The 23,849-nt window shown below is 40.6% G+C and overlaps 1 protein-coding gene and 1 long non-coding RNA gene across 4 annotated transcripts in view; one reads left to right on the plus strand and one right to left on the minus strand.

Annotated features, from left to right (window-relative positions):
* Positions 1 to 492: 492 nt before the first annotated feature.
* LOC117825407 overlaps positions 493 to 23,849 on the plus strand; it is a 35,714-nt gene continuing 12,357 nt past the window's right edge. The window contains exons 1-4 of one of the 3 annotated variants that reach the window (XR_004633841.1): positions 493 to 577; positions 658 to 797; positions 10,493 to 10,564; positions 10,766 to 12,574. This is a non-coding gene — a long non-coding RNA (uncharacterized LOC117825407). Of the gene's footprint in view, positions 578 to 657; positions 798 to 10,492; positions 10,565 to 10,765; positions 12,575 to 23,849 lie in introns of those variants that run through there. The other 2 variants (XR_004633840.1, XR_004633842.1) reach the window with 2 other exon arrangements.
* LOC117825403 lies at positions 17,641 to 22,131 on the minus strand. The gene is made up of 4 exons (XM_034701236.1): positions 21,900 to 22,131; positions 21,009 to 21,230; positions 19,478 to 20,666; positions 17,641 to 18,873 (listed from the first exon to the last, which is right to left on the minus strand). Exons 2-4 carry the CDS (start codon positions 21,145 to 21,147, stop codon positions 18,687 to 18,689), a joined length of 1,515 nt encoding a protein of 504 aa, XP_034557127.1. The 5' UTR covers positions 21,148 to 21,230; positions 21,900 to 22,131; the 3' UTR covers positions 17,641 to 18,686.

Genomic DNA, 23,849 nt, shown 5'->3' on the forward strand with positions numbered 1-23,849 from the left:
GAGCTGTTTTGAAGCAAATCGACGACAGCAGCCATATTGGTAATGCGGAACTAAACTAGGCAGAGTGTGACGTAGTGTGAGCCTCTTAGCCAATGGCTGTGCGTTCCCAACCGGGAGTCACGTCAGTCATATCCTTATTTGGGCAAAACTCGTAATCTTAATATCTTCTGAACCGTCACGTTACAAAAAAATTCACCCCCCGTACAGTGTGTGCAATTAGAGAGATTAGCTTTGTAGGGCCAAGCCGGTTTTTGAACCAGGATGTAAACATGTTTATTAATGCTGCAAAGATCGTTTTTTTCCCATTCATATACATGTGGTTTCCGGTGTTTCTGCAGCGAGCCTCAAGCGGATTTTCGAAGTATTGCAGTTTATAGCACTTCCGCATTGGCTTCATCGTTTGAGACCGGAGTTTGCCGCTTGCTTTGAACACAACATCGGAGAAATGGTTAAAAACAGCTGCAGTTGCATGCCGAGCCAGTAGGGGGCGAGAACGTGTATGTCGTCTATCACGTACCATAGAAGTACATGTGCGCATGCGTATTGAGAGAGCCTTCCTGTTCAGTGCGCGGTAATGGTAAATATCGTTCTCTAAACTGTGTACTGAGCGGTGAATAACAACTATTGAGTGTATTATAAATTCGTCTTTGTGCCGAGGTATCAGGATGGAGAACGGAGAGGTTTCCTTCTGAATACCGCAGCTGTAGCAGATCCGAGAGTACCTGGCGGACGTAAACAAATCCAGCCAGCCATGTTGGCGCATGCGCAGTACTACAAACAACAACTGCAAAGAGCAGGTGAGTCAAAACTTTCATTTAAAGACATTTGAAGAAATATGATAAAGAAAATAGTTTACTAACATAGTCACATACAGTACCTGTGGACAGGGCAATGGATTGTTTGCAGCAGTTTAGAGTTATAGCAGCAAGCACAGCCAAACCATGACATATTCATACATTAAAGCTGGGGTTGGTAGTCAGATTTAGATCCACTTTTTGTGTTCTTAAAAAAAGAGGTAAAAAAAAAGCTGCTATCTACAGCCAGAGTAAACCTGGGAAAACACCAACCAATCCCTGCCATCAGGAGCCAAATGATGAAACCAATCAAATCCTGTCCTGCCTTTCTGCCCGCCTCCTCCAAAGCGTACATTTCATGTTTGTTTGTGTTTTTAACTTTCACTATGAGAATGTTTTGGTGTTTTCTTACCCCTGAGAGAGACATGAGTTGACGTTGTGCAAAACACAAACCATGTGCCGAGGACCGGTGTTATCGCCCTACTGGTTTCTACGCTAACTGGTTTCCATGATCCAGCTGTGTTGTATTTACTTACAGACAGGCGCTGTGTTCTGCTTCAGACACAAGATTCGCCACACATTTACAAACATATTAACAGAAGTTCTGGGGTCTCATCTCACATCTACTGCAGCAACAATGGTTGGATCAGTCAGTAAGTGCATCACAGCTACTGACGAGAGTCATTACATATGTCAAAATAAAGCGATTCCTTCACCTGAGTTATTCTTCCTGTAGTAGACTCTAAATGAGACATGACTTGAAAACACCTCCTGCACTGTGTTCCCACGGCTCCCTGTAAACCATCTAAAGGTGTATTTTAACCGAGTTCTGTGGGTTAGATGGTCACCGTTATAAAGTATGTACCTGTCACAGAGTAAGGTGTAGTAGTGTGCTGCAGTTCAGAGGTTAATAAGGCCGTAGTTTGGAGAAAACTAAAGTATTTCCTGATATGAACTAAAGGAAACCAGTTGTTTCAGGTGGGCACAGACCAACATGTTCCCTGGCTGTGACCTGGTTGATGACATACCTGATTGATACCTGTCAGAATCAATAAATCAGAGTGATCTCTGTGGCTCACGAGCTTATGTGACGGTCTCTTGAATTAATCACATTTTGCTCTCGTGGGAATGAATCCAACTCTGCTTATGTTTGAAAATACTTTATTTTGACATATTTAATGACTCTTGTCAGTAGCTGTGATGCACTTACTGACTGATCCAAACATTGTTGCTGCAGCAGATGTGAGATGAGACCCCAGAACTTCTGTTAATATGTTTGTAAATGTGTGGTGAATCTTGTGTCTGAAGCAGAACACAGCGCCTGCCTGTAAGTAAATACAACACAGCTGGATCATGGAAACCAGTTAGCGTGGAAACCAGTAGGGCGATAACACCGGTTTTGAATCAGTCACCATCATATGGCCGTGAATCAGCGGCGCCCGGCATGTGAGCGGGGGTGTCGTTTCGGAGGAGCTAGTTCATACTAGTTCTCTGTGACTACCAACCCTAGCTTTACTTAGCATGTGGTAATAACAATAATCAAATTTAAAATTTTCAAAGCTCCTGAAGTCCCAAAAAGAAATATTTTGTATCTTATGCACACAATATAAAAAGATATAGTTTTAAGGACTTCAGGAGCGTCCGTACAAATTGATTCAGGGTTATATAGAGAATAAAATCCCTAAATAAAATATGCAATAATTACATCATTAGAATCAGGTGTTATACTGGATTACGCTGGTTGACATTGACGCAACTGAATGAGCATTAGTGATAATCTTAAACGTCAGTCTCAGCCTGAATTACAACCCTTTAAGCAGTGGAACAGCACACTCCTCGAGCTGACAGCCTCTTTCAAGTGTTTCTGAACCATGACAGGGATTTGTCGAGACTTGCAGGCCCAGCGCGGTTTGAAGACTGAAGGCAGAAGCTGTGATCAGTTTTTAAGTGACAGTGTTTATTGTAAATACAGTTTTCCAGAGAGAGGGTGCAGTGAAACCTGTATTTCTGAAGTTTGACTAAATGAAACTGTATAAGATGATCAGGGGAACAATTTATGAGGTTTAATCTTTGAAGCAAAAGATTCCAGACGATGTAAAGTCATGGTCAAACGTTTAAACTAAGCAACAAAGCTGAGACTGGATTGCATAACAATTCCTCCCAAAGAACAAACCACTGGTGTACTGTTGGGTTAGGCTGAAGGAGTTTGCATGTGTTTGAGCTTGTTTTGCCGCATGTTCAAAGACGGACAGAGACAGCAGGCGGGGCAGAAAGAGATGCCGCAGTGTTCACCTCAGGGGAAAAATAGTTTCTGCTCATCAGACCGGTTCCATATTTCACTTTTATGAAAGGTGCTACTGCGTGAAGCTGCAGAACTTCACATCAGTTAGATAACAGATGGAAAAAAACAACTGGGAATTATGTATTTGTCTGCTGATTTCAAAAACAGTCTGTGAAATTGGATGTTTGGAGCTTTAATGTGTCAGAGAAATGCACAAGGCCACTATTACATCATCCATCTATATATTATGAACCCCTCTTGAACGACGAGTTTGGCATTTTAGCAGCTTCCTCTCTGTTTGTTCTGTTCAAATGTCACCTTAGTAGTGACATTTTAACCACAGGTCACTATAGCCTCAAGCATAACCTGCTTTATTCCGATTTTAATAGATATTGGACCCTAAATTAGATCATAAATATCATGCTATATTGCAGAAGACTTAAACCAGAGTCATAAAGCTCTTTACAAAAATGTTTACTGAGTTTACAAAAAAAAATCTTAGAAGTATTTGTGTCATCAGATTCATTCTTTCAGAGTTTCTTGGTACCGGTGGAGTCATCCTGAAAAGCATCTCTGAGGTGCTTTTCAGGCTTCAGCTCTGAAACTGAAAGGTATCCATGTGATGCTTGTTGTGCGTGCTGACAGCTGCTGAAGGACCCTCGTGTAGATTTATGCTTCAAGGTGTGATGATTTAGAAGCTGTCACTGACTGGTTCAAGAAAGAGGCAGAGCAGTGAAACACACACACACACACACACACACACACACACACACACACACACACACACACAAACAGTAAATGCAAAGTGTCCATATGGGTGGCCAGGTATGTAAGGGCCCCCGTTAAAATCTGATTGGCCAACCTTGGTGCCTCCCCAAAATCCTAAACTTTGACTGGATACAAATTCTTTTGCGCATAACAACCTCTCTCTTCATCTTCTTCTTCATCTTCCAACTGGTGCTCTTCATGCAGCTACTCACTAATTACAATATGGCGGTGCAAGATGGTGGCCTCTGTTGAAGTGGACCCACTCCTTAATCAGTCAATTAATCAGACTTTATTTATAAAGTGCTTTTCATACAATGACTTTGTAACACAAAGTGCTGTACATAAAAACAACTTGAAATAGAATAAATAATAAAAAAATAAATAAAAAGACCCCCCCCCCCCCCCCCCCCCATCCTAATCCCAACCCCAGCCCCGACTCCAAACCCACCCGTCAATCCTAAGGTTAAAAACACAATACATGCATCAATAATCATAATAACAATAAAAATAAAATAAATGAAAAATGAAAAAGAAGTTGCTGAACAAACTCAGGAAACGCTCACATGATATCTTGATGAGGAAACACTGGAGGAAAACATAAGATGTTAAAACTCAACACAGGAAATTAAACTCACCAAAATAAAATACATTTCTAAGATAATAAAACAGTAAAATATTAAACCTTTACAAGAAAATAAGATGATGTACTTAAAGGTGACATATTGCGCTTTTATCATCAATATATATTGGTCTAAGAGGTCCCCAAAACATGGCTTTAAAGTTTATGCTCAAAGAAACACTTAGAAATCAGATTTTGGTCTGCCTGAAAAACCCTCTTCTTCAGCCCTGTTCAGAATGGTCGGTTTTCTCTCTGACCACGCCCCCTCAGGAAGTGGATGTGCCCTCGGCTCTCCAGCACGTTGATCTAATGTTTACATGTTGGCTGAATATACACGGCTGCTCAGAGATCACGTTACTTCAACCCTCTGAATCTGATCCAGAATCTGATCCTGACGGAGAGGCGCCTGCAGCAGGACCTTTCTGGACCTTTAGTGTTTCTTGTTGTTTTATTTGTCAGTATGTCGACGTGTGTCTTGGCACACAGCTACAGCTACGACATGTAGCTTTGTAGCTATGCTAACTAGCGCTAGCACTTTTCCATGATAAATAAAAATCATCCACTAGATCTTCAAATCTGCAGACGTGGGGAGTAAAACCGACCTTTGTGTTTATTAAGACAGCCTACAACTAGCATGCCTCCCTCCTAAGCTCCTTGTTAGCACACACGTGTGCAGGGAATGAAAAACAGAGGAGGGGTTGAGTTGTATTTTATACAGTCTATGGCAGGGGCGTCAAACTCATGTCAGTTCAGGGGCCACATACATCCCAAGTTGATCTGAAGTGGGCCGGACCAGTAAAATAATAACATAATAACCCTATAAATAATGACAACTCTAAATTTCATACTCTAAAAAAGTACATTCTGAAAATGTTTACATTCAATGAACTATCTTTCTACAAAAACAGCTGTTGTATTTTTTGCCATGATGAGTCTCATAGTGGGCTGAATATTTTACTATTTAAGCCCTGAAACTTGCTGCGAACACACCAAACACACAGGTTACCCATTCACCTGACACAGAGTGTAATGTTTACAGCAAAAGAACAGAGGTTATAATAATGAACAAGGTAAAGTTGATTATTTTGGACTCCTCAGCTCCAGCATGAACAGTTTGCTTGCTGGACAGTGTTGTATGCAGGGGTGTAGTGCTAGTGTTAGTAGTTAGTTGATCATCTTAAAGTGCTCTAAAAAGTCTTAATGATTTCAACCAGATTATGCAAACAGCAAGTCATCTATTTTCTCACTTTGAGAAAAAAAGTGCCGTTCAGGTGTGCTCCGTCAGCACTATGATTTTATGCGACCCCCAGATGACAAATTTGAAATAATAGTTACTTTTTTTGAAAAATTGCAGCTAATGTCTTCTCTTAAATTTTTTCCCTTTTACAAAGTTGTTCCACGGGCCGGATTGGAACCTCTGGTGGGCCGGTTTTGGCCCACGGGCCACATGTTCGACACCCCTGGTCTATGGGCTGAACAAGCTCCGAGCTCTGACTCCGTTACAGACTGGATGTCGTTGTGACGTATGAAAAACACTGAAAACTGAAACGGCTCGTTTCAGCTCACATTTACAGAAAGGTGGAGAAATCAGAACAGGGGCAGAATGGATTTTTTTCATTCTCGGGGGGTTTGTAGACATGCCAGGGACACATATTTCAGGTACAGAACCAATAAAAAGTCAATTTTGCATGATATGTCACCTTTAAAATAAATGAATAAATAAAAAAAACAAAATAAAAAGTGACTAAAATTTGAACTAGATAATAAATAGATAAATGAAGTAAGGTGAAATTAAACTGTTATAAGAATAAAACTCAGTTAAAAGTGATACTAAAAAGGTCGGTCTACAGTTTGCTTCTAAACATGTTTATTCTAATAAAAGGCTCATTCTTAGTTAAGAAAAAACAAAACAACTTCTAGGCACTCATACACAATAAAAACATACTTATGAATATTATATTCCATTTCTACCAATTCTGTTCTGATAAACGCTGCTAAATACTACAAATGCTAAATTTGGCTCAACAAAAGCTAGCAAGTTAGTATTTGATAACATCCAGTCTAACATTAGAGTTTAACAGTGAAGCAAAAAGGAAATGTGCACAGTAACAAACTTATTTTTTCTCTCAACATGGCCCAGTGTTCTACCGTTTTTCCACCATCCTTAACTTTTCTGCTGCAGATCAGTCAGGATGGCTGAAACTATGACAGATATCTTACACTGAAAAACGTGCAAACTCGGAAAACACCATTACACCATCATTTCACTATCATTGTGTGAAAACAGTGAATTGTTCGTAGGAAAGCTCACAGACAGGTCCCGGCAGGTCCAAGTTTCAGTGACACAAACTCCACTGAGAGAGACAATAAGGAAGCACATGCTTGGATAAACTGGTGAATAAAGAAAGAGAAGGTTAGGTACATGGATTTATGTGGATTTAGATGGAGTGGGCGGGCATTTAAGGTCAGGCAACTGCAGTTCTGATGAGAAGAGGGAGAAGGTGTGCAGACAGGTAAAGAGGGATAAATCTGATCGCTTTTGGAGACTCTCAAACAGCACCTCAGGAAGGAAAACACAATAGGGTCAGAGGATGGACAAGAGGACAGACTGAGACATTTAAGTAAGTTCTGTTCACTTTAAATGAAACAACCCCCCGCCTATGTGCTGTGTTTCCGTCATAAACATGTTTTGGTAATTCAGCCTGTAGCTTTAGCTTCTAGTTCATCTTGTTAATGCTGAGCTTGAAACAGCACAGGTAGTTCAGCGTTCATGAGTGAGAGGAGATCTGAAACACACCCTGCCCTCAGATCAAAGAGGATGATGCTGATAAAAAAAATACCTCCTAGGCGTCAGAGAGGTGGGTGTGGTTGAAGGTGTGACACAGCTTGTAATTGCCCTTTACACGCAACAGTACTTTTCCATTCCTAAGACAAGTGCAACACCACATGGATCAATGGTGCTGATCAGTCCTGGCTGGTTGCAACTGGACTCAATATCTGATTTAGGGGTATCATCTTAAAGGCATGAACTGGTGTCAGAGGATCTGGTCTACAGAGGATCTCTAGTTTATGTCACTAGCTGTTACCACCCTAACTAGCTCACAACTAATTGCCGCTCCTGTTGCTAAGCAGCTGTGAAAGCTGCTCCAGAAGTATCACATAACTGACGTCAGATAACCTGTTACTTGAAGATAATTTAAAGTTATTAAATCACTGTCTTGTTCCATTACGTTGAAACGAACAACTTACGTTTTAAAAGTAAATTATTTGATCACGTACGAGTCCGCCTTCTCGTTTGAATTTGCGTGAAATTAATCTTGAGATATACTGGACCATAAAGGATGCATCTGACGCATTTGATGGAGCCTTCAAGGTGGGGCAGCTTTGGCCTCTCTTGAGATGCACCCTTCAAAGGATGCATCTGCAGCTAATGTAGGAGGACGGAGACACCATGACATCCCCTATTGGTCATTTTGAAGCCTCACGTTTAGTTCGAACACTGTCCCCATCATGTTTCATTTTTTATTTGGAGCTAGAAGTTAAGGATATTGGAAAGGAGGTCAGAGTTAGAGAGGAGCAAGTAGTTGAAAGTAAGTTAGGAATCAATCAAATCAGTATTTGTGTTCATTCTGATTGGATAGAAAGTACAAAGACAGTGTCCAAATCCAATGGATGTTTTTTTATTATTTAACCTTTATTTAACCAGATAAAAGACCCATTGAGATCGAGACCTCTTTCGCAAGGGTGACCTGGCCAAGAGAGGCAGCAACATACGTCATAGTAAACAAAACAGACAAATAACGACAACAAACATTAAAATATAAAATACAAGCAATTTGATAAAATAAAGGGCAGAAGTTATTTTACAGTTACAATTTAAGAACACAGGCACTGCTCAAAAGATTTCCGTTGTCGTTTTCTTAAGATAGAGCGGAAAGCTTCCAATGAAACAAATGCTGACAGTTTCAGTTCGGATTGGAGGGCATTCCAAGCAGAGGGGGCAGAGAAACTGAATGCTTTTTTTCCCGTTTCAGTTCGAACACGAGGAGTAGAAAGATGCAAAATGTCATTTGATCGTAGGGCATAACGGCTTCCAGTTCTCTGAAGAAAAGTGCATAAATAAGTAGGAGCCAAGCCAAGAAGAGCCTTATAAACCAGAGTCATCCAGTGTGTATATCTCCTTACATTTAAGGAAGGCATGCCAGCTTTAGCGTACAATTTGCAGTGGTGGGTGAGGCGGCTACAACCAGTGATAAACCTCAGAGTAGACCGGAACCAAGGTCTGTAGGCAGCTGGATGAAGCACACATATACACAACATCGCCATAATCAAGTACAGGCAAGAAAGTAGCTGACATTAGGAGCTTCCAAGCTCTAAGGGAGAAACATGACTTGTTTCTGTAATAGAAACCGAGCTTCACCCTTAATTTAGAGATTAGGTTTGTGACATGCACTTTGAATGAAAGGTCTCCATCAATAATTAGTCCCAGGTACTTGTAACTGGTGACCAGCTCTAAAGTTTTACCCTGGACAGTTCTAATTGAGGGGATACCCTCCGAGGGAACAGATGCATTTGAAAAAAGCATTAGTTTGGATTTTTCCGCATTTAAAACCATTTTCAATGTTTCCAGTCGATTCTGCACTGCATCAAAGGCGGATTGCAAGAATTTAAAAGCCTGTGCAATCGAGTGTGAACAGCAGTAAATTACAGAGTCATCTGCATAAAGACGGTATGAGGCATTTGGCAAGTTTGCACACAGATCATTGATGTAGATTGAGAACAGAATGGGTCCTAAGACTGAACCTTGAGGTACGCCTTTTGTGACCTCAAGAGAGGCAGAACTAACTCCAGCCATCTGAACACATTGTGTCCTATTTGCCAAATAATCCGCAAACCAAGAGGCAGCCTGTTTGGAGATGCCATTTTTCAAGAGAATATCTAACAGGAGACTGTGATCTACAGTGTCAAATGCCTTGGATAGGTCAATGAACAGAGCAACACAAAACCTTTTAGAGTCCAATGCCTCAAATACATCATTTAGAGCTTTCATGGCAGCAGTAGCAGTGCTATGCTGCTTCCTAAAACCTGACTGAAGGGGGTTTAAAATGCTGTTTGATTCCAAAAATTCCTTCAGTTGATCACAAACCAATTTTTCAAATACTTTTTACAGAATACATAATTTAGAGATAGGTCTGTAATTATTCACGATGGAGGGTTCGCCTCCTTTTAGCAGTGGGAGGACAAATGCGGATTTCCAAACTTTAGGAAGTTTGTTTATCCTGAGGCTTAGATTAAAAATACAGGTTAGAGGCTCAGTTGATGGGTGTTGACATATTGCATTGTTGACATATTTTGGAGGGATCTGCGGTTTAGCTGCAAGACTGAAACCCGTCCCTTTAGCCAATCGAAGACACATTTGAGGTACTGATAGAAAGTCAAAGCTTCTTTGGGTCGGTACAGATCCTTATGTGGATTCAAAGCAGACACTTAACCCTTAAATACCTAGACCAGTTTTGGGGGCGCCAGACTATCCTGAATTTATTTTGAATATACTGAATGAGACAAATGTGGTATTAATGGAAAGGTGAGAATGTCCGCTGCAGAAGACAACATTTGTACAGAGCTGTCAATCATGACGTCACATCCCCTCTTTTTACTAACCTATGAAAAATAAACATTTGCATTTACTAAATCGGCAGGAGAATTAACTGGCAGAAACAGTCTTTGTGTTATATTTATATTTTCTAGTTTGAGTCATGTTCCATCTGTTCCCATGGAGGAGGCAGGCTTTATGACAAGCTCTTCTTCAGCCGATCACCAGGGGCGCTTTGAAAGTTTTGACTGCAGTTGTGCCGATCATGTTTGTGTAATCTACGCTCCAAACATCTCAGAGGTTTGATCTGATCCAAACCAAAACTGGTTTATCTGATTCAGAGTGTGTTCAGAAGCCTTGTTTGATTTCCTGCATGACCTGATTTCTATAATTGATCCAATCTGACTGCCGTAATCTGACTTCACCTTTTTTTTTAGAACACCTTGGCCTGGATTTCAGTGAGATGGCAGAGCACATTTACTAACCACAGCCAGCATTTTGCCAAGATGGTACATGTTTCCTTTCTTGCCACCCTCAGGCTGGAACACCACGGCTACACACAACAAGTCTAACTGTATAATAGACAGAAAACCACACGGCTGCTCTGATTCAGACTAACCATGGCCTCATTTTTTAAATCTGAAAGGTTGAACTGATGCAGAATATCACAGATCTATATTACTCTTGTGGTCTTCTGTATCTCCATCCAGTCTGGCCTCCTGAGATCCCCCCACACCCCCCCAGGGCTCGGCTGCTCATAATGAATTTAAAAGCTTCTCGCCGGTTTGTACACACAGCCTCGAACACAGCTGCAGGCCATTCTGCAGCTCTCAGCTCCAGCTCTTCATCTGCTCTCCAACATCAGTGGAGTCTCACTGTGGTCCCTCCACCCTCCTCCACTCTCCCCTTCTTGCATCATGCCTCCCCCACATCGTCCTCCCGCTCTGGCTCTGGTATGATCCTGTGTTGCCTTCGTCTTTACTCCTGTTTCTTTAGCCAGCAGAAACACTCACAGAGAAATCCACACCTTGTTGAGAATTTTAATATAAAGCTGCTGCAGCCGGTGGACTATTTGTCACGTCTTCATCTTTGACTGGAGCATCTAATATAATCGAACATTAGCTTGTGCTGTGCCCAAGGCCTCTTTTAGATATTAATGCTATGTTAATTATTGTCTGCATTCAAAGTTTAAATCCCAAAGTTAAAGATTTTGTCATGCAGATTTTAAAAATTGTTTTGCTTTTTGAGCGCGCTGTTGCTGCCTTTGAGATGTATCATCTTGTTTTTGTGGGGGCCCCAGAAATAATTTAGAAGCTCTTCGCAGCACTGAACATTTTTAGGAAATAGTAATGGAACAAAATCACAATGTTTGCTTGCAAAAACTGTCCCGCAGAAAACTCTTAAACTGTTAAATGATGCTGAGCGAATGCCAACTCTTTGGGGCTCCTGGTGTAGCCATCAGTTAAAGGGATACTTCCATTTTTTTGAAGTGGGGTTGTAGGAGTTGCATGTCCCCCATAGTTGTACTAGAAACAATGGATGCTGCTCAGCTTGGCCCCTTTAATGAAAAACTGCCCGCAGAAACAGCACGCAAGCTAGACTACAATTAACTGCAGATGGGGCCTATTCTGCCATGTTGTTAAGCTCATTTTGAAGGACTCCAACTCATGAACTCATCTCTGTTTAGGTGTACGCTCCACTTGGGATTTTTTCAGCACCTCACTGTGCAAGAAAGCCCTTTCTGTTTTTGCACAGACGTGCTCTTTTGCATGCAGTTCACTGATCAGCTGTTCAGGTCTGCAGCCTCAAAGAGACAAAAATACAACCAAACTAAATAACGAGTGACTGACAGCACCGATGAGATGCCTTTTACTGCAGGCACACGTTTGCTCTCCATACAGACTGTTTTTCTGTTGATATATAAGACTGCAAACAAAAACCAGAACACTTCCAGTTTAGTCTCAGGCCTTCAGATTATCATAAACATAATTCTTTAACGATACAGTTCCATGAAACCTAATCCACCTCAATCTCTGCTGCTGAAGACTGTGGTGTGTTTAGGAACGCTCTGGATCAGGTGAGTTAAGTAGACCCTTAAGTGGAGACTGTTTAAACCACCTGCTGTTTGCAAGGTCAACACAGAACTGTCATGCTTTATTTACCATCTCTTTCTCACACTTTAATTGGTTGTGTTGTTCCAAGGTCACCATAAGATTTACATTCATCTGTGCACTTATTGCATCACTTTCATTAAGTTCAAGGCAGTATATTAATTCTATTGTTTTTAATAATAGTATTCTACGCTGTGTAGCATATGGCTCATACTGTATTTTGTTTTGATGTGGTTTGAAAGTGGAAACTGTTTATTTTAGAGGTCAAGCTTTTATCACAGACAGATTTATTTGTTTGTTTACTTTGCAAGAACTTGACTTTTAAAAGAAACAAGACCATGAAACAGACATAATTCTTATTTGCTTTCATGTAATGTCCTCTAAATTGATCTCACATTAAACATTAAAGCAGCTGTTTTTCCTGTAGCCCAGATGTTTTCACAAATTACTTGTTAAGTTCATCCAGCACTGACATCAACTAGATATTTCTAAGTGATAAATAATATGTCATTTATAATTATTATTTCCACTTGTGACTTGTTTCAGGCTGCTTCATTGGTGCAAAACCTTTATTTCTGCAGAGGAAACGTCACATTTAACTCCTCAATATAAAAACACATCTATTTCTAATACTTGACGACTTCAGGAGAACATATTTCAACATTTGCATGGTAAGAAAGTTCTGTTTTTTAAGCCATGCAATAATTGGGTGTAAATCTTATTTTTTTTATAAGTTATATTTTCAGGTGTTTTTCCTTTATTGATAGGACAACTGTAGAAAGACAGGATATGTGGGGAGTAGATTAGGGGAAGACATGCAGCAAATGGTCTCGGCCGGGAATTGAACTGGCAACCTCTACGACGAGGACTATAGCCTTTGCATGTGGGGCGTTTAGACCGTTAAGCCACCAGCGCCCCAATATCTGAAATATTTGAATACATTTTTGAGACTTCCATGAAAATTTCTGCAGAAATTCCTAATATGAAGTGCATGAATCCAATGCTTCCTGTTTTTAAGAGATACAGCTCCCATTTCCAAGATGGCGGCCGCTGTATTGACGTACCACTCTTATTAGCAGCAGCAGAGGTGACATCTTTGTTTTCATATCTACAGCTGTCACTAACTAGCTAAAGATCATTTTAGCATGGAGAAGTTAAATGGTTTTCAACCTAGTATCTAGCTTTAGCCTACAACAGTACAGTACAATAGCATCTGAGACCCCCAACATGAGCGTGATGTCAGAGAAAAATGGCCGCCGTGTAAATACATTGAAGGAGAAAACATACTACTTTGACCAAGCACAATCCAACAGAGTGTTGGCTGAACTCTTTGTCACCACCTTGACTACTCCGTTTACTCCTGCGTTTTTTTAACGATGCAAACACGCCTTACTGAGCTGATTAATTTCATACCTGATGGTATGTCAACGCCCACAGTCATCCGAGGACAAAAGGAACATCAGAACATCAGTACTTTGGAAGACGCTCAGACACGCACACATGTTGTTCAAGTAGGTTCATATGAGTGCACGTTTTCTCTGTTCCACTCTATTGACTTCCTTACAACAGAAGTCAAACTACCAATTATGTTTATTGCTTGAACTCAAAAACTGGGTCTGAATTTTATAGCTCTTTCAAAACCAACATAACTCTGTAAATAAATGTTTGTGTCTGGCCCGACCTTCCATACAAGATAACAACACTAGCTATTAGATGACAGCCTCTGACATTTTTGAAAGTGTTTAAACTTGTTGTTTATTGATTGAGGTTATATAAAGCTAACAGGGGCATCTATTTAAAGACTTCGTGTCTAATGGTAATGGCACAAATCTGCAGTATTTTAATGGAGTTAGGCATGACTGTCATTCTTTATTTTTCTTTCATTACTTTTATAACGCCCTCCTGTTAATTACAAAGATTACATTAGAATTACATCTTATGAGGCTTAAATTATGATGTTTAATTTATTTACCCTCCCATCAGAGTGTGAAATTAAAGCTCCCATAAGGAATTTTAAAGTGTTCATCAAACAGACTGATAATAACAGGGATGCTTCCTTGTGACTTACTTAAGCAAACTAGACTGTTAGCGAAAAGATTGACTATTTCTATATCCTGATTTTTAACGGGGCTCTGCTGCAAGGGGGCAGGTGTGAGACGATGCAATCACAGCACAGTGAAGGAAACCCCTTTTCTGACTCTCTCTTTTTCTTTTTCTTAACATGATTTGTGATAGAAAAAAGCTACCAACTTAGACTCTGAGGGGACTAGCGTTTCCACTTTTTAACTTATTTAAAATCCTAAATTGCTCGACATCTCTTTCATTCAGCTCCTTGTTTCTTTTAGCCTCCCTTTTTGTTCCTGCGTTCTTTCCCAACTCGCTTTTCCTTGCCTTCTGGTCATTCATTAAACTCAAACCTTAAGTTCTGTGCTCCAATAATGAAGTAAAACATTTAGAAAATAAAACACTCTGGGTGCGCTGGTGGCGTAGCGGTCTAAGCGCCCCACATACAACCAGCGACCTCTCTCTCTCCGTACGCGCCGGTTCGACTCCCGGCCGTGACCTTTTCCTGCATGTCTTCCCCCGCTCTCTACTCCCCACATTTCCTGTCTCTCTATTCACCTATCCTATCAAATAAAGGCATAAAAGCCCCAAAATATAACTTTAAAAAGAAATAAAGAAATAAAAACACTCCAAGTTAAAAGATTCGTAATATTAGCCAAACTCCTCTCTATGGATTGATTTAACCTGTGTGGGATCAGGCTGTCAGTAATAAAACTCCAAAGTTAAGAAGTTCCGACCAATCAGAATCAAGTATTTAACACAGCCAGGTGATAAGTACAACAGCCTTATTTTAATTTGACTGGTAAAGGTGTAAATATTGCCAAATCCACTTTTTATCTCTGCTTGTTTCACATATCTGAATTTAATCTTCTTCTGCACTTGAGGAGCTTCAGGGGAGCGTGCCTGTGTTCCCTCATTTCTAAGATTTTTTTTCAAAATTTGGCCCTATGTTCCCACATTTCCTTTTTCATAAATTTGGATCAGATTGTATCCCCCTTTCTCCCAATTTGGCGGCCAATTACACCCAACCTATTATCCAGTAGCAATGGACTACAGATGGAATGTAGCTTTTAGCTAAATCTGGTGCGCCCATCTCTTTGTGTATTGCAACATTGTCCTTTTAAATTAACAAACTAAACTAAGTAGTACAGAGTCCTCGCATTGACTAGCTTCCGGTCAGATCAGCCGAATGAAGCGCAACAACTGGACATACACCACAGTTTGCAGTGCATCAATACCTCTGGAAAGCCGTGTTGGCATAGAGAGGGGGCGCTCCTGGGATGCTTGGAGTCACTTTCCAGCCTTCTGGAGGCGTCATAGGCTCATGGAGGAAACGTTAAGTAAGGAGGATGCCTTATGAAAACTCCTCTGTGTCAATCTGTCAGTGTCATCAAGTCTACTGCGCTGTCTTGTTGAGTGTTTTGGCACATAAAGGATATTTACATCTTGTCTGTTTGAAAATGTCCTAGAAATGTGGAAACACAGGGCTGATGACCCCAGCTTCAGTCCCTTCATGTAGTTATTAACATCTATCTTATCTCATGTTGAGACTCTTCTTCAGACACCTCCATAGAAAAGGAAGCGGTTCATGCTCTCTCACATCATCTGTCTTGCTGTAGTGTATTTTTGCTGTATTATCATTTCTCCGGTTTACTGTAGAAACATTTGAAAAAACAACCACCCTGCATGGCTCCAGTGTGGCCTGTTTCCAGGCTTAGAGGGACACCTGGTGGTGGAGCAGCTCTGCTCACTGTAAGTGTTAGCGGAGTGTTCTGCACGGACTCATGAGGGTGAAATCAGATTCACTTCTGCATGTGGACACTGTATCCGTCTGGCGCTCTGTAACAACATTTATGTGAAATTTATTCATATTTGCACGTACAGTAAATTCATTTTATACATCATGATTGATATTTAAATCCTTATTTGCTTATTTTGTGCTTTCATCCGGATTCATTCCCTGATATTTGAGTAATTATAATCTAAATTATACATTTCAGATGTTTTTAATTTAGCCTATCATTTATTAAACGGATGGAAACGTGATTATGTCTTATCTTTTATCTTATTGCACGGCATGTTGTTCTTTTTAAAGCGTTTTAGAGTTGTTTGAACACCTAAAATTCTCTCCCTATTTATATGTGTATTCATTTATTTAACTGTAATTGCGCCTTTTTGAGTTGCTTGTTGTGCCTGAAATATTTATATTTTTTACTCAAGATAAACATAAGAATTCAGCATTTTATATGTGATATCTGTAGTGTTTATTTCACTTCCTGATGAGAACCCATTCAGGAAGCAAAATATCTCAGTCAGTCCTCGTTGTTTTACATTTTATTTCAACAAAAATCTGTGAAATGTCATTTTCGCTTTTTTCCCCCCGTTGCATTCACGGTGTAATAACAATGTAAGACTTCATCTGACATCCTTTTGGGAGATAGATTCTGATTCCCTAGGTTATCCTGAAAACAAAGATGTATATAACATGGTTGTGCATTTCTCTGCTGAGATCAAACATGCCTTTTTACACGAGGAGCCCAGGCGTTAAAAGGAGGGTTAATATGGCATCAAATCTAAAAGCAGAATAAAAATGTTTAGGGGAGGATTTTATTGAACACAATCCAAAAATCAGGTTATAAATCATATTTAGAATCCATTTCTTTCCATTGCATGTGTCAAAACAAACAAACTGAATCAATACATTTAACAGCATTCTCTGTCAACCAACTACTTTTTTATTCTGATAGTTCACTTGCATCTCTCTCCTCCTCCTCCTTCTTCTGCAAGTATTGTGTGATATTGCCTCATGCACTTGAAAGGCCTACGACTGCTAGGAGAGATACCAAGAGATTTCACACACTCACTCACACACACACACACACGCACGCATGCACACACTTAAACGCAGGCGCACGCACAAGCTGAGAGATGAGATAGTCAACTTATGTTGTGTGTTGTTGACTGCCGGAGCTTGATATCACGGCACTTCAGCCCTGGAGGATCGGACATAAAGCAGGAAGGAGAAGTGAGAAATAACAAGACGTGCCAATTAGTTATTCTCTTATCGTTTTCACTTTCTGTTTGGCTGATGTTGACTTCACCCCGGCTTTTATTGTGGTAGGGAAATGGTTGTTTTGATGCACAGGTGTCAATCAAAGCCTGCCGTCTTGCCGTGAATCCTCAAGTCGAGCTGTGTCTGCATTGCAGCCAAAAAGAGGGCTGGACTGAGAGGCAGTTACGGGGCAGGGCGCAGAACAGAAAGGAGGGGCAGATTCTTCATCCCTCTTTATCTCTTAATCCCACCCTCTTCTTATTCTGCGTGTGTGCCGCTCTGAGTGCAGCTCATGAAATTTGGTGGGGGTGTTTTTGAAATGGCAGCATGCAGTGAAAAACAGTCCAGAAGGCAGAGATGAATGAAACTACATAAGTGGTTTTTATTTGGCTGTAATTAACCTGACGTTTAATTTCCTGACATTGACATCCAGTATTAAAGGACCTGAATTTCAGATACATCAAATTGATCAATTGAAAACAAAATTCCCATGAAGTCGTACCGTTACCCAACAACGATTTATTGTTGCGTCAACAGGTGATTGTTTGTTCGCAAAAATACAGCCGAGAGAGAAGAGGAAGAAAAGAAGCAATGTTTGTGTTTCTCAGAGCAGAAAACCAAATCCTGAGCGTGAGTCTCACCGGCGACCGGGGGGGGAGAAAAGTCACCAGCTGATGAGAAGAATAACTCGGTGGAAATCTTGAAGCCATGCATTAACAGAATATTGCCTTCAAATAACACTCGCACATGCTTTTTCCAAAATCAAACATGCATTGGGTATCTCAGAGGGGTAAAGAAGTGTAAATACTCAACATCTTTAGCAATACAAATCTTCTAAATGTGTCTGATAATGAATATTTTGTAGAGCATGTTACACACTTTGTCCAGCAATCCCTTTATTCATTTGTTTGAAGCAAAAATGATAATAAATGAATATATTAAGTAAAAATAAAAATATAAAATAAAATATATATTTAGTTATGGATCTGCTTCGATGCTGCCGATGTGTGTGTGTGTCACAAAAACCACAAGCAAAAAATTCAATCACTACTACTAATTCAAAGAGCATTTTGTAAACGATCAATCGTCACAAGCGCAGTCATCACAAGGCTGTGAGTGCAGTTCGGATCACAGTGGTCACGGACAAGTTCAGCATCTCCTCAGGAAGCCTCCTCGCTAAGGCTGGTTAGAGTTTAGTCACCTTCGCTTTCGTCGTGGAGGAAAGGTGTGTTTTTTGTTCGGCGGTCCTCTTTGAACAAATCTGTTTTTTTTAGTTTTTTAGAAAAAGAACTACCAAAATCATGCAACTACCATTTCATTTTCGTGAGACAAAAATCAGTTGGTGCTCTTGATGTTTCTCTGGGTGCTCTCGGGTTTTTGGGAGGTGGGCGGTTCTTCTCTCTTTTAGGCACTGCCGTCCTGTTTGAGCCGCTGACTGCGAGCCTTGTAGACTTCGATCAGTAAATCTTTGACGTACTGGATTTCTCGCTCCACCGACTCCGCCTTGTCACGAAGCTCCCGGTTCTGCCCCTCGAGGCCATGCAGCTCCTCCTCCAGAGAGTCCAGCTCCGCCCTCTTACGCAGCCTGTACCTGGGATAAAGAAGCAGCAGGTTTAGGTTTGCAGCTTTTTTTTTTGCTGCCTTGCATCTTTATTAATAAGTCAAAGCGAGCGTGACCTTTGAGCTACATTGGGTGGATTACACACACAGCTCCGTCATCCCTCCCCTGAGATTACATGATGTTTATTTCTCCTCCTGCATCACTGATCCATTTACACTTTTTCATACTTCCATTTTCCCCCGGCTTTTACACTTTTTATCCCATTTTACACAAAGAAGAAGAAGAAAAGCCACACAGACTGACATATAGACGTTAGGTGGGGCTGAATTTGGCAGACAGTGAGGGACTTTCCACTTCCCTCCTACACTCTGCAGGACATTTAAAGCACTGGGGTAGATGCTTTACGTAACACATCTTCAGAGGCTGAGTTAGAAAGCTAAGTTTTCAGCTGAATGATGGACTCAAACTCAGAGTATGATTTGTTATTATTTACTACAACTTTGCAGAATTAAAAAAACAACCCTCTTTAAAACATTTTTCAGTCGTTTCATGCAGAATTTCTCACAACTTCACTTATTTTACATGTTTTTTTTGAAGGGCTTAACAAGGATTTTAAGAGAAAAGACTTGTTTACCTGTGAGCAGCAGTTTTGTTCTGGTCTCTCTTCTTCTGCTTCCTCTCTCCAGTGCCTCCTTCCATAGAGCCGCCCATCACCAGAGCCGGTTTGACCGAGCAGGGCTCATCCTTTAACCTCTGGGTGGGGCGGTGGATGGGGCCACCTAGCAGTGTCCCTTCTGCCTCCCCTCTGGACAGACATTCGTAGCTTTGGTCTGCAAGGCATTCTGGATAGAGGTAGTGGCCATGTTGGGGCTCTACAGCCTGTGCTTGTGTGGGCTGATCGAGGTCTCCTATAAAGCTATGGTAAGGCTCCGTGCCAGCCATTGACTGGTGGAAGTAGCCGTCGTTGGCCACCATTGTCTCTTGGGGAATACCCCCAGAAAGTCCTCCATCTTTGCTGCAGTGCAGGACCTCCAGCCCCGTGCTGTCGTAACTTACATTGACCTTCACATTGTGCATCAACTGTCCATCTCTCTTGTGGTGGCTGTCGTACGAGCTGCCCAGGCAAAAACCTCGAGCAATCTCCTCGCTGCAAAACATTCCCTCTGAGAAACAATAACTCTCCTCTTCCTTCAACGATAAAGCACATTCTCTCACCTTCTTGACGCTGCCCAGGCTGCTCTTGCTCACTGTCTTCAACGTGGAGTAGTGGTTCACAGACAACTCTGTGCTTCCTGAGTAACTTCCCCTGGAGCCCCATGAATCCAGTCCGACTTCCTCCCCGACTTTCACCGCCTCGCTGAGGATTCTTCGCCCGTTGTTGTGGTGGTGGTAGCGGTGGTGGTAGTTGTACGGAGCGGGTCGCGCTATTTTGGTTCTGCCGATGGGACCGCCGCAGAAGCTGGCCAGGTCCAGTTCCCCTGTTGCCAAGGTAACAACCACAGGGCTGGTTTCTGATTGGCTGGTCCCATATGAGCCATAGGGTAACTGATAATAAGACTGGGAGCCCATGCCTTGAGCACCCTTGTCACATTTTGAGGATTTCTCCAACTTGTTTGTGGTGGATGTGGACTCGGAGCGGAAGTAGTCCTCCAGCTGAGCCAGCTCCTCCTGCAGTAGCGAGGTCATGACCTCCAGATCCGAGGGCACCTTGACATCTTGTTCTAACGGCGAGGGTGGAAGGGATGAGCTGGGAGAGGACTCGGTCGTCGACACAAATGAAGACAAATCAACTTTTTCCGTCATCCAATCTGAATGACCATCACCTAAGAAAATCAAAAATAATCATCATATATTCAGTTAAGCAATCCTTTTTTTTTTCATTCAGCTTTTAAAAAAAACAACAATTAAAAATTCTAAAATCAGGAAAAAAAATTTAATCACGCAGGTAAAGAGAGGATAAATCTAAAAAAAAAAAAAAAGCAAGCAAAACATCCGACAAATCCAAGTGAACAACTAACCGATCATCTGAAAATGATTGAACAGCATCGTCTGCATTCGATAAATATCCACTTAGCTGTACTCACTGTACGACATTAGCCCCGTGCTGCACTGCGGCTCCGACCTCGGGATGTGGAAAAATAAAAAAGCGTCTTGGCAAAACTCACCAATTAAGTGCTGCCTCTCCGCTGGCTCCGCCCCCGTCCTTGGCCGTGATTGGCCACGGCTAGCCTGTCGGTGAGGGAGAGCGCCGAGCTCGCCTGTGGAAATGGGAGGAATTTTCCTGCGAAGGATCGATGCCGCCATTGTGTCGTCTGCTTCGATTAAATTGTTCAAAAGCACAAACGGTGCACTGGCTGGATGAAAGAGTTGTGAAAACACCTGAAGACCTGTTAGACAAACAAAGTTACATTTTTAGAGAGCCTTTAAATCAACACCTTAATGTGAACGTCAGTTCTTCAATTTTCAAAAAAAGTCCAAAAAATGTATTAAATTAAAGTGAGGAGCTTAAAACAAATTAATTTAAAGCTTTATTAATTTAAATGTATTTTTTATAATCACCTTTTACCTTCTGCACTCAGGCAATTATTGATTTATGTCACCATGGATCAATCAGAAAAGCACAACTTCCAATACATTTAAAAAAAATTAACCAAGGGTGTGTAAAATAATAAATTTAAAACAAAGTGAGAACTTTTACATCACTTTAAAACCCAAATTACAGACTTTAAGATACAAAACATGGATTTAAATAAGTTATTGAACTGACATGTCTTGGAAATATTTCTAATCTGCTCTTAAACTATAACTAGAAAAAGACAGTAATTAAAAATCTGTATTTTTCACTATTAAAGTAATGTTGACCTGGCTGCTATAAATAGAATATTATAAGCGGAAATAACGGTGTAAATGTTTGAAATCAGAAGGTAATTGTTTAAATTAAAGAGGAAAAACAAGTTGAAACATTGTCTTGATTGTTATTCAAGTAAAAAAAAAATCCCCTAACTTTCCTCTGCCCCTCCACAGAAAACTTAACGGTCCCCAGCAGCTGCACTTACCCCATAGTTTCTGGATTCTCTTCTTAAAGTGCGCTGCTGAAGCAAAGCACACGAAGCTGTGGGCTGAAGACGAACACAGGCGCAGATTTAAAAAGCCATATTTTTCCCTTTTAGCAGTCAGGGACTCTTCATCAAGTGCTATTTGACGGCGAACAGACTTGCAGACAGAAAGTTTTTAAGTCCGCTACTTCTGCAACTCCTAATGCCCGGACCGGATCACCGCAGACTGAGATCCCTCCGCGGTTTACAGAGTTCAACCGGCCGTTACGTCATGAACCTGGGGACTTTCCCATTATACAGAGAGCAGAGTGTGTGTGTGTGTGTGTGTGTGTGTGTGTGTGTGTGTGTGTGTGTGTGTGTGTGTGTGTGTGTGTGTGTGTGTGTGTGTGTGTGTGTGTGTGTGTGTGTGAGAGAGAGAGAGAGAGAGAGAGAGAGTTAAACCAGCACACACACATTCAACCTCTCCTGTTTTCATTTGCTTTATTATAACAGCTTCATTTATGATTTATTATAAAGTATACTATAATTAAAAATGTATTAGATTTAAGCAGCTGGGTTATTTCTTTATAAAGTTTTCTTTTGAATTAAATGTGTTTTCTAAAATATATATTTCAGTTTTATTTCTAATCTTAATTTTAAGCTCTTTGTAGCTTTACAAAACAACTTTCATATCAATAAATATCTTTCTGATCACTTTTTTAACTTTATGTTACTGTGATGATATAATTTGATTAAAAACATGTAAGAATTACAATATAGTTCAAATATCTTGCTTTTGTCACGTTTGGGGCATTCTGCCTTCATAATTTATCCCATAACATATTTTATTATTATATTCATCTAAATGTGCACTCTTGCTCAGGCTGAGTGAACTTATATCATGTCTTTAAAAGTACTTCTATACCTTTCTTTGTACAGATAGTATTTTTATTTTTACTTGGAATTTTTGGATTTGTGTTTAGATTTATATATTTATTGTCCTTACTGTCTTGTTAAGTACCAGTGTTCTATTCACCACGTCAAATTCCTTGTGTGTACGAGCTCACTTGGCAATAAAGCTTTCTTGAATCTTGAACTTGAATAAAATAATGCAGACACTGTTAAAACATCACAAATATGATTCAAACTAAAATGTCCACATGTTGTAAAGTCAGTTACAGGAAACCGATCCAGTAAATATTCTCTTACAATGTAAAAATATATAGATGTTTTTGAAACTCAAAACAAACTTGTAAAAAGAAAACAAGAGAGGATGTTAGGAGTAAAATCCCACAGACGGTGTATCCGGCACTACTTTCCGCAGCCCCGCAGCGGAGGGACACGCTGCTGCAGTTCGAAGGTGTAAGTTTAGTTGCAGCCCTGTTGCATCAGATCCGCAGGGGATTCGCTGAGCGCCGTAACAATGTGGCCACACCATTGGTTTATCTGGGGGAACTTTTTTATTTCTATTGGCCTGCTATCATTCTTACACTGATTGCTAATCATTGCACATGATCACCGACCTGGGACCGGTTTACTGTAGGTTCTAACCGGAGATGTGAGCTGCAAATAAACTCATGAATGAAGTGCAGCTGAGGCCATGAGGAGACAAACAGCAGCTTAGATTCAATTACAGGCAGAGACACCTTTCATTCCTTTACAGACTCTTTTAACGACACTTTTATTAGTTTGAGGTTTAAAATAATTTATACTAAAACACACCTGGAGTTTTGTTATCAAGCTTTATTTGGAAGCAACTTAAAAAAGGGCAATACTTATTTATAAAACATCATCTAAATAACTTGAAGTCAAGGTATAAGAAATATTTAAAGTTTATTGCAGTGTTTTCTTTTAAGAACTACATTTAATTGCAAACATTTAGACACATCTTTCATCTAATACCTGCTTTTACAAAATGTAAATATAAGTTGCGCTTGGAAGATCCAGGTATATAAATGAGACCCCCCATTA

The sequence above is a fragment of the Notolabrus celidotus genome, chromosome 14, assembly GCF_009762535.1.
Source record: "Notolabrus celidotus isolate fNotCel1 chromosome 14, fNotCel1.pri, whole genome shotgun sequence".
Lineage (NCBI taxonomy): Eukaryota > Metazoa > Chordata > Actinopteri > Labriformes > Labridae > Notolabrus > Notolabrus celidotus.